This window comes from Pinus tabuliformis, chromosome 4_2, assembly GCF_031772625.1.
Source record: "Pinus tabuliformis cultivar Carrire ecotype Pingquan chromosome 4_2, CPIR1, whole genome shotgun sequence".
Lineage (NCBI taxonomy): Eukaryota > Viridiplantae > Streptophyta > Pinopsida > Pinales > Pinaceae > Pinus > Pinus tabuliformis.
Window position 1 is genome coordinate 577,791,029 of NC_142304.1, and position 14,466 is coordinate 577,805,494.

The window sequence follows — 14,466 nt, forward strand, 5'->3', positions numbered from 1 at the left end:
CTCCTGAAAATTAGAGGGTTCCCGAACCTGAGCTACTAGGGCCTGATATCTGTTTGGCTGTCTTCACTCCCTTTTATCATTCCCGAGTGCATCAATGAAGTCCTATGCACCCCGTAGAATTTGTCAGAGTTCCCGACTCGTTCTTCCACTAGTAGTGGGTACATCTATCAACTCTTCGTCTTCCTGAGTTTCCTCCTGTTCTGAAGCTTTGCCTTTAGGAGAATTGCTAGTACTAGTTTTTGCCGATCAAAGTGGTTGGACCAATGGATCGTCTTTTTACTGCTCCTTGGAAGGCATTTCTCGGGATTTTTTGAAAGCTTTGTCGTCCATGAACTTTACATCCCGCCGAACTACTACCTTCGTACTCCTTGGAAGATAGACTCTATATGCCTTAGCATTCTCACTATATCCCACAAGATATCCTTTCTCAGCAGTTTGATCTAATTTCTTTCTCTTTTCTTCGGGTATACGACAATATGCCAAACTCCCAAATATCCTAAAATGACTGACTTCAGGTGTCTTCCCGGTGAAGACCCTTTCCGGAGTGATTTTGCCCAATGCCCTGTGTGGAGTCCTGTTCTGGACATAAACTGCCGTGCTGCATGCTTCTGCCCACAGGAATTTGGGCATATCCTGATCATACAACATTTCCCTTGCTGCTTCCACAATAGTCCTGTTTTTCCTTTCTGCTACTCCATTCTGCTCTGGATTGTAGGGAGATGTCCACTCTCTTCTGCTGCCTTCCTTAGTGCAAAAAGCGGTGAAGTCTTTGTCAACATACTCTCCACCAATTTTCTGAGCCCAACACTTTTATCTTCTTTCCTGTCAGATTCTTTACTAGAGCCTTGAACTCTTTGAATCGACCAAAAACCTCATCCTTGGTTTTCAGAAAGTAGATCCACCTCTTTCTGGAATACGCCAAACTCCCAAATATCTTGAAATGATAAACTTCAGGTGTCTTCCTGGTGAAGACCCTTTCCGGAGTGATTTTGCCCAATGCCATGTGTGGAGTCCTGTTTTGGACATAAACTGCCGTGCTGCATGCTTCTGTCCACAGGGATTTGGGCATATCCTGATCATACAACATTGCGCTTGTTGCTTTCACAATAGTCTTGTTTTTCCCTTCTTCTACTCCATTCTGCTTCTGATTGTAGGGAGCTGTCCACTCTCTTCTGATGCCCTCCTTAGCGCAAAAATCAGTGAAGTCTTTGTCAATGTACTCTCCACCATTGTCTGAGCGCAACACTTTTTATCTTCTTTGTTGTCAGATTCTCTACTAGAGCCTTGAACTCTTTGAATCGACCAAAAACCTCATCCTTGGTTTTCAAAAAGTAGATCCACGTCTTTCTGGAATGGTCATCGATGAAGGTGATGAAGTATTCGGCACCACGAAGAGCTTTTGTAGACATAGGTCCACAGATGTTTGAGTGTATCAATCCTAGAACACTCTGAGCTCTATTGTTACTTCTGGAAAACAATGCTTTGGCATACTTGCCTAGAGCGCACCCTCTACAAACATCATCCCTTTTGGTACTTAATTTTGGCACCCCTGATACTGTTTTCCTGAGAATTCTCAGAGTCCCATGGTGTAAGTGTCCCATCCTCTTGTGCCATAGTTCATTCAAATCTTTATCTCCATTGCTGCCTATTAGTGCCATGGAAGATTCTAGCTGTAATCTATACAACCTGTTAGTTCTGATTCCAATTTGGGCCTTCCTTTTCCAACTCAGGTGTTTGACTTATACTTTCTCCTTAATGAAGAAAACGTCATAGCCCTTGTTTTGAAGTTGAGATACGGAGAGTAAGTTCATCCTCAATCCTGGCACATGCAGCACATTAGTTGCCCGAAGGTGCTCTCCTACTTCCGCTTGAAAGACTACAGTACCTCTTCTTATGGGGGTACACTTTGCCTTATTTCCCATGGTGATCTGAAAATTCATTCTTTCTTCCTGATAATCTGAAAAACATTCTTGAATTCCCGTGATATGCCAAAAAGCTCCGCTATCTATACACCAAACCTTAGAGGAGGCAGAGATTGCTAGGCAAGCAACTTCTTCTTCCACTTTGGAAGCTAACATAGAATAATCATGATCCATGTCCCTCGTGCTTTCTTTTGGAAATCTGTGTGAGTCCCTTCAATTTGATGCCTTTGCATCATGCTCCTGACCCATAGTCGATTCTTCTCTCCTGTTGCCGAATCTATGCTCTGATACCATGTGAAAATTTCTAACCTAAAATTCTACTAGAACAACTGATATATTTCACCTACTTATTCTTCACAATAAGTTATTTACGAAATCCCTTCAACAAACATTAAAATAAATTCTACTGCAATTATCACATAATTACATAGAAAAATACATGCACAAGAACCAATCACATCAAGACAGTTGTTTTTGGACAATTTTCCCCGCAAAAAACTGAATGTGGGGAAACTGGTGCAACAGATGAGGATTTTATTAATTGTTAGCAACAATTGCTTTACAAGGAATGATTTTACATAGAAACCGAGGGAAAACACCTGATACTTTCCCTTGGAAACTTTCTGACACCATGGAGACCCTTCTCCCACTTTAGCATCACCTCTGGACACTCTGCGTGCTTCTGTGTCAACCTGCGTGAGAGTTGCATCTCCCCTGGACTTCATCTCCCTCTGCACTATCTCTCAATGCCCCTGCGTCACCTCCTCCTCAGTCACTGACTGCTGCTGATGCCCTCCTCTTCCACCACCCTACAACTCTCCCTTTGAAATCGATCTCCTTCTCTTTGAGATTCGATTTTCCTTGGGATACTAAGTATTTGCCAGTGTGTCTCCAAATGATCCTCAATTCTTCTCTTATACTTTTCCTGTTGATGAATCAATGACTGAGATTGAGTCTCTAATCAACGGCTAAGATTAAAACAGACTTGATCCTTGTCTCTTAGAAGCTTCTCACCCTTATCCTTATTAATACCCATTAATATTTTTATTTTCCTAAGTTTAGACTTAGGAACCTATTAAAAATATCAATTATTTTAAATAACTCCTTATCTGGGTGGAATTTCTCCAAACGATTTCTGGGTCTTGGAGATCTCATGTGCCTTAGACTCTCCACCAAATTTCAAGGCTAGAGCACATCCGATGCTACCCAAAATTAACACTTACTTTCTCTAAAAGTCCCTATGGTGGTAATATGATTATCAACTTCCTACAATGTATCTCGAAGCCATACTGGTATCTTCCTGGTAGGTGGATCACTTGGAGTAGGGGCCAAAGGATCCATGGGCTCCATGGGATCATCAACAATGTCCTTCTGAGATTCCGGTTGGAAAGACCTTCTAGTAGGTGCATATCATCATCTTTCTTCTTAGGAGGAGGCAGAGGGAGGTCGATTGCTTTTCCAAGGGAAACATCTTCATCGAAGGTTACATCCCTACTAAACTCAATCTTCCTTTCCTTTGACCATATATATATATATTCTAAATGCTTTATAATTTTCACAATACCTTACAAACGTACCTTTCCTTTCAGTGGCTTCCAGCTTGTTCCTCTTTGTCCTCCGACACATGGAAATATCCAGGGTAGCCAAATATCTTGAGATGCCCAATGTTGGGTTTCTTACCTGTGAATACTTCTTCGAGTGTGTTTTTGTCCAAAGCTTGATGAGGAACCCTGTTTTGAACATATACTGTTGTATTTGTTGCCTCTCCCCAAAGGAAGTTCAACAACTTTTGATCATGGAGCCTAGCTCGGGTAACTTCCACAATGGACATGTTCTTTCTTTCAACCTCTATATTTTGTTCGGGATTATAATGCACAAATAGTTTCCTTCTTGATTTTGGCTTGCTTGCAAAAGTCAACAAACACATTTGACATATACTCTCCACCATTGTTAGACTTGAAGGCCTTGATTTTCTTCCTTGTTTGATTTTTGATCAATGCCTTGAAGTCCTTGAACATATCAAAAGCCTCATCCTTATGCTTCAAATAGTATATCCATATCTTCCTTGAGAAATCATCAATAAAGGTTATGTAGTAGAGATGGCCACCAAGAGAATGCATAAGCATGGGTCCACATAGGTCAGAATGAATGAGTTGGAGAATGTCATTAGTCTTGTTCTTGCTAGAGGGGAATGGTCCCCTTGTCTTCTTTCCACTGGCACATCCTGGACATACTCCATTGTGTCTAGCTTGAACATCAAGAATCCCAAAGACTAACTTCTTCAATTTTGGTAGAGCTTCATAATGTAGATGTGCCAATCTTCGGTGCCATAGCTCACTTTGATGATTGGTGTCGTGGACCATTGCTTGCAATGGTCTTCCATTGACTCTATAGAGTCCTTCAACTCTAGATCCCAAAGTAAAAGCATCCATCATACATGATTCTGTCGGCTAGGTGAAGACTTTTCCTTTTATGAAGGCTACTCTCATCCCTTTGTCTTCCAAGGCAGAAATAGATACCAAGTTCTTCTTTAGTTCTGGAACATACATTACTTCATGAAGAAGAACAGATTCCCCAGAGTCCAAATCAAATTTGACAGATCCAAAGCCCTTCACAGGATATGAAGAATTATCTCCAAGAATGATCTTCAAACTTGTCTCCCTCTCAACCAAATTTGAGAGGACTTCCTTATACCCGAAGAAGTGTCTAGAAGCCCCACTATCTACCAACCAACTATCATACGAATCCGATGGAGAAGAACTAGAAAGGGCAGAAATAAGAATATATTCAGATTGACTAGTAGCTGCATTACTTTCCCTGGAATTTCTTGACTTCTTTTGAGGACGATAACTTTCTTCACGGTCACCTGGAGCATCTCTTCTTCTTCCATCACCTCTTCCTCTTCGATCATCTCTTCTTATATTATTGAACTTGCTATTGTTGAAGCCACGATTGTTGTTGTATCTTGACCTTGGAGCAGCCAATCTTTCTCGGCAATCTTGAACATAGTGGCCAAACTTGTGACAATTATAACACTCAATCTTTGACATATCCTTGTCTCTTTTTTTTTCTTCTATTGGAGTCCCTGGGTGCTGGGGCAGACTTCCTTGAATTAGATGGACCTCTTCTACCTTTCCTTTTCTTATCTTGAGTCACAAATGCTAATGGCTCTCCTTCTTCTTCTTATCTTGAGTCACAAATGCTAATGGCTCTCCTTCTTCTTGCTTTTGAATCCTTCATCATGAGATCATCCTAGATTCTTCTTGAGCGCATTTTCCCACCAGCTCATCAAATGTAGTATATTGATTATTGTTGCTAATAGTAGTGATGAAGGTTTCCCAAGTTGGAGGAAGACCTTGTAAAGTGACCATCACCAATTCCTTGTCAGATATGGGCTCACCAGAAGTTTGCAATTGATCCCTTAATTGGGATACCCTCATTACATTGGACTGCACGAATTCTCCCTTGTTCATATTCATTTCTGTGAGCTTATTCTTCAATGGGATGATGTGATTCAAGTTCTTTACTTGATACATCCCAACCGACTTATCAAAAATGTCCTTGGACATCTTCAAGTTGCCAACATAAACAGGTAAATGATCTTGCAAACCATCAGTAATAATTTTTTTAGCCTTGATCTCACCTTTCTTATACTTGGACTTGGTGGCAGCAGGAGATTTCTCAGGAGGCTCAGGAATCTTCCCTTGCACATGTTCCAAAACATCATTGTCATCCAATATAACTTCTAACCTGATCTTCCATGCAACAAAGTTTGATGAGTCTTCTAGCCTCTGATTGTCTTTGAAGAAAGAGGTAGCCATCTTGTCAAAATCAAATAGGCTCCTTTAGCTTCCTTCAAATATGATTAATCTTGTCTCTTGTCTCCTTGTGGTTTTCTCTTGAGTCTTCACCTTAGCTCTGATACCATGTTAATTTTCCATTGTTCTATGCTGTTACAATCACTTTAGCCCATTTCGTAACTTCAATTTGCAATCAATTCAATCTACCAGTAAACAATAGCAATTGTAGATTGAACAGTAAATGCAATGAACAATAAGAGACAATCAGAAGTAATGACAAGAGACACCAAGATTGGTCAAAGACCATGAAAAACCCCACAAGGGGGAAAACCCTTTCAAATTCTTCTTCTTATTAGATTGTCATAAAGTGTTCAGCGACAAAACAACTAACCAAAATCCAAGAAGATGAGCCAATAGTCAAATCGGGTCAACTGTCATAGTCTGCAGTTCTATGCAAGTCAACAAAAGTCAAAATGTACCCTAACCAGTCAACAAATCAGCAGGCAAACTGTCCTCCAAGAGCTCGGTCAAAGGTCAATGTGCACGGCCTCCAGTGCTGTTCAAATCCAGCCCAAGACAGTCAACAAAACTCAGTCAAAAAAGAGAGACAAATTGGTGGTCAAATCTTCAGCTGTTCTGCAGTCAACGCAGGTCGAAGTCGGCGGTCAATGCAAGTCAACATGCTTGGAAATTCTTGGTTAGTGTGCCAGTCAACTTGTCCTTCAAAGACAGGTCCAAAACATGTCCACACAAGTCAAAATTATCTTGGTCAATGCAGGTCAGATCAGCCCAAGCAGAAAGTCAAACTTCGGTCAACAGAAAGATACTTCTTCTTCGCACGTGTGAAAGGAACCCTGCAATTTTCAGATTGTATGAACCAATGGGAGAAGAAAGAGATGCTTGATGTTGTGTGTCCAAATGAGGTTGATGTGACATGTATTTATATGCGTTGGAGGAGGGCTAATCAGTCTTTAGGCCGACCTTGACTTTTGTGCCATTGTGGGTTTTCTCATGGAAAGCACATTTTTTCTTAACCGAATTGAGTGCTTCCAGGGGCAATTTTAGGCCTCTTTGAATGAAGGATATGATCCAATGAAGGGAATTTATCCCTGAGCTGCCGAATTAACATTTGCTGCATGCAGTTCTTATTTAAACACCTCCGCCTTTCAATGGTTGCTGATTTTGGATTATTATACTCACATCACTCTCTGTTTTGGCTTTTTACTTGACATTTTAACACAAGTTATACCAATGTGGATCAAAATCTTTAACAAGGGATATGTTGCTTTGACTTCTGGTGAGCTTACAATTAAGAAAGATATCATAAGGAAACGATCCACAAAGCACATGGGCACCTCTAAGTGATGTTATTATCAGAGTGAGAGAGTATGCTATCGCATCAACTTTGAGACTTGCATCCCATACCCAGCTTCTGGATTGACAAAGCTTTCAGTACACGTAGTACTTCCTAAACTTCCTTTGTCTCACAATTGCTACGCTTGTTGGAGAATCTTGAATGAAAAAAGTATTTTTATTATTATTGTTAAAGCGGTTAGTTTGGATACAACAGGAGGATGCATTTCTAAATCCTGTGTCTAATTTTGCTATTTTTTCTTTATCAGTTATTTTCACCTTTTATTCAAAGAAATTCTATTTGAGAGCATGCTAATTTCAAACATTAGGATTACTATGGCTTGATGCTAAAGTTGTACCAAAGCTTTTTATAGCTTAACAACAAGTTTTTTTCAAACATTGAAGTTTTTTTTCCATGTTTATATCCGAAAATATATGCATGAGATTTTTTTAATCTTTTGGTTCCTCATAAGTTAACACTTATCATTTTGAAAGTGCACCCATATATTTGAATTTTGAATCGTAGTGTATCATACTGTATACACAAACCTTAATGTGTGCAATTGTGAATTCTACTAACTACAATATCTCATCATTTATTCATCTTTATAGGGCAAGATAACTGGATATTCTGGGAATGATGATGTTGGTCCATTAGTTGACAAGGCTGTTGATGGAGGTTGGAAAGGGAAGGAATTTGGGCGCAAAGCACCATATTCTAAAGGTATATTATGTCTTTGTTTATGGTTCTCCTTTTAATTGAAAGATTACTTGAATTGTGTGATCTATTGTTAATTAATTAATTTGTTGTAAGCTTTTAATCTCTTGAAATGTTGAATACTTTTGGAAACAAGTTATTACTAGGGAACTATGTTATTCAACACTTAAAAAATATTGGGAACCATGTTATTCTGCTAATCTGTTTTTAGTAACCTTTACATCACTCCAAAGATTGAATACTTTTGTTCACAAGTTGTTGTTACTAGGGACTTTGAGCTTTAAGCAGTTGATGTTAGTCTTAATAATTATCAAGTTTTGCATTGATATGAATCTACGATATTTGCTTCATTGAGTTTTTCTGTCACCATGTTTATGGATCCAAGGGGATAGATTTTTAACTCATCATTATAGACTAGTCATATGTTGTTTATTTATTTATGTTATCCTTTGGTGGTTCCTATAGCAACAACCATTTGTCAAAATCCATGGTTTTAATCCCATCAGACCATATGTAGTTGAAAATTTTGAATTTAGCAGGAGATTGTTCACCTTTGAATTTGGATGAGGTCTAGCAATTCTTTTACATTTTGCATTAGATTTGGTTGCAGTATGAAGACAAAAATTGGATTTGCAAACATGAGCTAAAGAGGCTTCAATTATTATTGTAAATATTGACAAAATTTAATATGAATGGCAATGACAAATCTTTAGAAGGATTATCTTAGTAACATTTGAAGTGTGAACATTTTGGAAATAGTCAACCCACATTTTTGTGCAAGGTACTGATGTATACAAAAAGTTATGTACAAATATGTTCTTGAACCAGTAGCATTCCTTTTTTGCTTGAATTTAAAAGATCCCACAAGCAAGAGATTATTTTTCTGCAAGAAGGCCAAGATACATGGATGAATCTATGACAAATATGTAGGTGTAGTTTTGTTTAAACATTTAGCTGAATATAATTACACATCATACACTTTTGATATATGCATTTCAGCTTAAAATAGGGCAGTGATCCCTATGATAAGTTCCAGAAGAAAATGTGCATATTTTTCACCTATTGACATGTTACAAGAACAAAAGTTGTCTAAGGTATAAATTAAAGGTTTAATCCACACACATGACCCGTTATTACTTTGACCAGTTAAGGTTTGTTCTAAGTTGTGTGACTTGGAATCAGATGTGTGTTTGCGAGCCCTTAAACCCAGATTCAACTTAGACTTGTCCCAATACTTGGATTCAACTTGAAAACCAACCACCTTCACCCAAATTTTCAGTATTAGAAACATTTCAAAAGCCATGATCCCTAGAAAACCCCATGGAACTTCTTTGTGCCATTTTCTAATTTGGTTGAATTTCAAGGTTGTTTCTTGCTTGTTTCTGCTCTGGAAAGGCATGCTATTCTAAATAATGCACACATGGTCAGGTTGGTTGCTTCCTCGAGAGGATGACTCACCTTGGAGGAGTGTTGGGCAACATGGAGGTGGGCATTGAGCCCTAGATGGCATGGGACACTCAGTTTCTTGCATGCAGACATGTACTTGACTTGAGGATGCTTGGTCAATGAGTGGTCATGTACATACACATGTCTTAGAAGGAGTGTTGGAGCATTGGATACCTTTGGGGGAGTGTTGTGACTTTTCTTAAGGAGTGTTCAACTTTTGACCCTTGCTTGTTGGATGTGCATGCCTTAGAGCTTAACATGTGTCACCTAGTGTTGGAATGCCTTACATGTGGATTTCTAGTGTGTAGTTAGGTTGCTTGTTGTGGACTAGTGCCACTTGTTATTCTTGGCCTTATTCTTGGCCTTCCTCACGTTTCATATAGATAAAAGTGGAGAGAGTCCTTTGATCATATTCATCATTGTTCACTCATGTAATCACATGCTTCTCTTAGAGATGTGAGAGCTAAAGTGAACTATTCTATCTATATTTTTTTATTCATCTTATTTGTTATCTATCTTGAGTGTTAGTGTTCTTGAAGAAATTCAAAGGAAGACTAGGGTTAGGGATTTACCCTAGAGAAGCAACAAGAGTAGTTGATCTTGTAGTTTATTATGAGAGAAGACTAGGATTTTGTTTCATTCCCTAGTAGTACTTAAGGGCGCTTGATTTGGAGAAGACAAAGACTATCTTATACACCTGCATGATGCAAGTGAAGGTGCTAAGTACGACTCGCTGGTGTGTCAGCCTTGTTTGTAATGAATCTTTGGTGTATCAAACAAATTTAGTTGGTAGAGATTCTTATCTAGGTGTTGGTGACTAGGGTGATCTGGATTTAAACAGGAACGCAACAAATTACAGAGATAACCATAAACACAGAGATGCAGTGGAAATAATACTTCACTTCATTAATGTAAAATACTAAAATATGCTTACAAACAGAAATGGAAATACACCAGCTAGGGCGATGGTAGCTTATCTCTTAGAAGAGATGTGGCGGCTACATGCCTTTGAACTGCCTTACAATGAAGCTGAAGGGCCTTTTCTATTATTGAACAATAAGAGCAAACCCTAAACAACCAAAACCCTAACCCAAGAAAAAATTCAAGAGTAATGAAGAAAGAATTCAAGAGTGTAAGAAAATGTTGACAGCCGAATTAGATATGAAGGATCTAGGACTTTTGCATTATTATTTGGGACTGGAAGTCTAGCAGGAATTGAATGAAATCTTCCTTGGACAAGGGAAGTATGTGTTCGAGCTATTGAAAAGGCTTGATATGCTGGAATGCAAACCCATGACAACTCCGATGATCACAAACTTGAAAATGTTAAGGAATTTTGAATCTAGTCTAGTGGATCCGCTTAAGTACAGACAATTGATTGGCTCTTTGTTGTATCTGGTGAATACTCGACCAGACATATGTTTTGCAGTAAATGTCGTTAGTCAATTTCAAATGGAGCCTAGACATGATCATTAGATAACTGCTAAGCATATACTAAGATATCTGCAGGGAACCACCCACTACTGCCTGAAGTATGAAAAAGGAAAAGATGTTCATCTAGGAGGATTTATTGATTTCGATTGGGGAGGCAGCGAGAAGGATGGAAGAAGCACCACAGGAGGATGTTTTAGCTTGGGATCCTCCATGGTCTTTTGAATGAGCAAAATGCAAGAGACATTGACTATAAGTAGTGCTGAGGCCGAGTACATTGCAGCCTGTGAAGTGAGCAGGGAAGCGGTCTGGTTAAGGAAGATGTTATAGATTTGTTTGCAGGACCGTTGGACCCTACCATAATACATTGTGATAATACCAGTTGTATATGACTTGTCTGAAGGCCCGGTATTTCATGGAAAGACGAAGCACATAAACAATAAGTACCACTACATTCGAAATTTGGTACAAGATGGTGTACTAAAGCTGGAGTATATCCCCACTGATGATCAAACTGTTGATATTTTGACAAAATCTCTTCCCAATAAGAAGCTTGTGTATTTTAGAAACAAGCTTGGATTGGTTGACATATCTTCCCTAGTTGAGAGGGAGAGATAGACACATCATTCTTGTCTTCATTTTGGAAGAAAGAATGGAGGATTGAGTAATTATCTCGCATCCTATACTCTTGAGGATGTGGTAGGGCATCCAAGATAAGAGTAGGCAAGAGGACCGATATTCTTTGAGTGCTGGGGACCCAAGATAAGAATAGTCCTAGAAGGTCATACTCGGTGAACACCCGGGTGGGTATGTACCTTGAGAGACAATGATGGAGGTGTCTATAATAATTGGTCTCGCCAACATTGTGCTTTGATTTATTGAGAGATAGAGGTGTTAGTCGAGGCCTTGCTATGTGACAATGTTGGTTATAATGATGCTATACAGATGGATTACTAGTTCGACTCTTCTTATGAGATCTCTTCAGTACTGAGAATAACCATGTACCAATTACAAATACCTCCATAGTTAAGAGGGAGTGTTGAAGAAAGTGTAACTAGGTTCGGTCTTCATAAATATGAAATATACTTTTGATTCTTGTATTTTGTAAATGAAAGAAAAATGATTATTATTATTAAGCTTGTGTTTCTTGCCCAAGAAATTTGTTTTATAGGTCAAGCACTAATTGAAAGTGCTTATAGGATTGTCATAGGTCAAGAAGTCAAATAGGGACATTGTCATAATATGAAGACCCCATTGGGCATCTTGTAAATTGAAAAAATATTTTTTTTTTGTATTTTACTAAGCCTTCAAAGACCAAGTCAGCTTGCCAGCCTGTCAAGTCGGTCTAGATGTTGGAATTCGTACCCCTGGACTATATATAGGGGATAGTTCAACCTCATTTGGACACATTCATTCCTCTCTCTCTTATGCGAAGGAAGAAGCAGAAAAGGGCAACGAAGAAGGTAGAAGAAGGAGAAGAAGTGTTTTGGGTTCCTCTCTCTCCCTTTCTCTTCACACGTTTGAAGAAGAGGGATGAAATTCTGCAGCTTTTTGCTAGGGTTTTTGCTGTTGGGCTAGGGTTTCGTTGTGGAGGTTTGATCTGGTGAAAAAGAGCTGAAGGAAGGGCCAACAAAGTCCCCTTCTAGATCTAGAAGACAAATTAGGTCAAGTGAGGCAGCTGGAGGCAAAGAAGAAGCAGTTCTAGTCCACATGTGCGAAGTAGCAGTTGTTGCCAGGGGGTTGAAGTTGCAGATCTGTAGTTAGGGCCAAAAAGCTGTGGCTGGAGGTCGAAGTAGTGTTGTCGGAAGAGATTCTGCTGGGTTTGGAAAGCAGTGAAGCAAGCACATTCTTGAGAAGCTGATCTTGGTCTTGGAAGGGCTTCAATGTTGGTCAAGGGTCTTGGTATTTGTCAATAAGGAATCTATAAGAAGAGATTGAAGAGTTTCCTCTCAAGAGGAGAGGTTTTGCCCTGGCTTGGAGCCTACATCTTGTGTACTTGTATCTTGTTGATCTTCTTGTTTTGGTAGCTGTTTGATGATTGAAGAACACACTATAATAATAATAATAAGAAGAAGATAATCCTAATAAGTAAAAAGACATCACAAGTAGTTATCATAGTTAGAAGAATCATTAATGTCATCTTGCCTTAGATTCTTCAACAAGAGCAAGAGCAACAATAGCAAAGCAAATAAACATAATGAAAGTGTACCTGATCATAAGGCAGGACTGCCTTTCTTCTCTAGTTATGAGAGTGGCTCCTTCGTTATCATACACGAACTCTCTCTTGGAGCTAACTCTTCTTGCATTACTCTGCATCCTTATGATCCTAAGTATCTGCTTTCCTTGATCTCATCTTCATCCAATAAGTTAGTGAAAGAAGCATTCAAGTACTCATGCAGGAAGAATAAACAATAGTCTAAAATGATAAATTTAAACAAGAGCTGAAATAACATAAGTCTTGAAAGTACTTATCTTTAATGAGGATTGTAGGAAGCTATCAATTGCCTTTGGTGTTGAAATATGTAACTAGGTTTGATCTTCATAATGACATGTGTTATCATGATTTTATGTAATTGATGTAAAGAAGAAAAATAAAATTATTCTTGTCATGCTTGAGTCATGGGTTTCATGCTCAAGGAATTTTATTTTTATATAGATCAGTTTTCCATCGTGGGCTCTTAGGATTGGTCGTTAAGTCATAAAGTCAATTGAGTTTTTGTCATGTATGAGAGACCCTTCTAGGGAATGTTACATATTTATTTGAATAATTATAAGCGTGAAAACACTCTCCAAAGACCTTGTGACAAGTACTCAAACAAGTCGGCCTTCCAAAGAAGATATAGATTGTTCTAGGAGGAGATGTTGGCCTAGGCATGAGGACAAGTCAGCTTATTTACATGAGCATATCACTATATAAAGGAGGACTCAGCCTCACTTGGGACATCATCAACGAATCATCCAAAAAGAAGAAAGAAGTGCGTAAAAGGAAGGAAGATAGCTTCTTCAAGCAAAAAAGATAAGGAGAAGAAGATTGAAGGATTTTGTGTTGTTTTTGGGTCTCTCCTCCCACACATGTGATTGCAGTTAGGGTTTCTGTAGTAGGGTCACATCAATCCTTGAAGAAGCCAAGACAAAGGTGACAAAACAAGCATTCTTGATAGTCGAGATCTCAAGAAGAAGTGTTTAGGGCAAGCAAAGGGAAGGAACCTCAACAAACTCCTCCAATCAGCTCACATGTGTGAAATTGCAGTGGTTTCAGGCAAGCCGAAAACTACAGGGTTGTGTAAAGAGGCTGAATTTCAGAGTAGCTGAGAACAGAAGTGCAAGAAATCAGTTTGACTAGCATTGACTTGGTCTTGGAGAGGTTATTAGGTCAAGAATCTTGGTCTTGGAATTCATCAGTTGAAGATTCTATAAGAAGAATTTGGCGGGTTTTCCTCTCAAGCTTGGAGAGGTTTTTGCCTTGGCTGATAGCCTATATCTTGTGTCCTTTGTCTTATTGTTCTTTATGGTTACACTTAATCTATTATAGGTACTTGAATAACTCAATAGCTTCTCACTAATCATAATCACACTAGGGTTCCAATATTGTAGAACCTAAAGCTTTACCATTTCCAGAACCCTCATAGGGTTTCTCTCAAACTCTGACCTTTATTGTATAAACACGGGTTCCCTAGGGTTTCCTTCTAACCCTAGCCTTCTTTTAAGTCTCCGACATCTTCATCCCTTTCACTCTGTTTGCTTAAGAAATCCATCATAGGTGTATATAGGGGTGATCTCAATGAATTTTCTTCAA

The 14,466-nt window shown here is 38.9% G+C and overlaps 1 protein-coding gene across 5 annotated transcripts in view; it reads left to right on the top strand.

The window, feature by feature from the left end:
• LOC149170620 (phosphatidylinositol/phosphatidylcholine transfer protein SFH6-like) overlaps positions 1-14,466 on the top strand; it is a 148,593-nt gene that overhangs the window by 76,151 nt on the left and 57,976 nt on the right. For all 5 annotated transcript variants that reach the window (XM_089423947.1, XM_089423944.1, XM_089423949.1 and 2 more), the window contains one exon: positions 7,688-7,799. In XM_089423947.1, the coding sequence (XP_089280073.1) occupies positions 7,688-7,799 (112 nt within the window). The remainder of the gene's footprint in view (positions 1-7,687; positions 7,800-14,466) is intronic.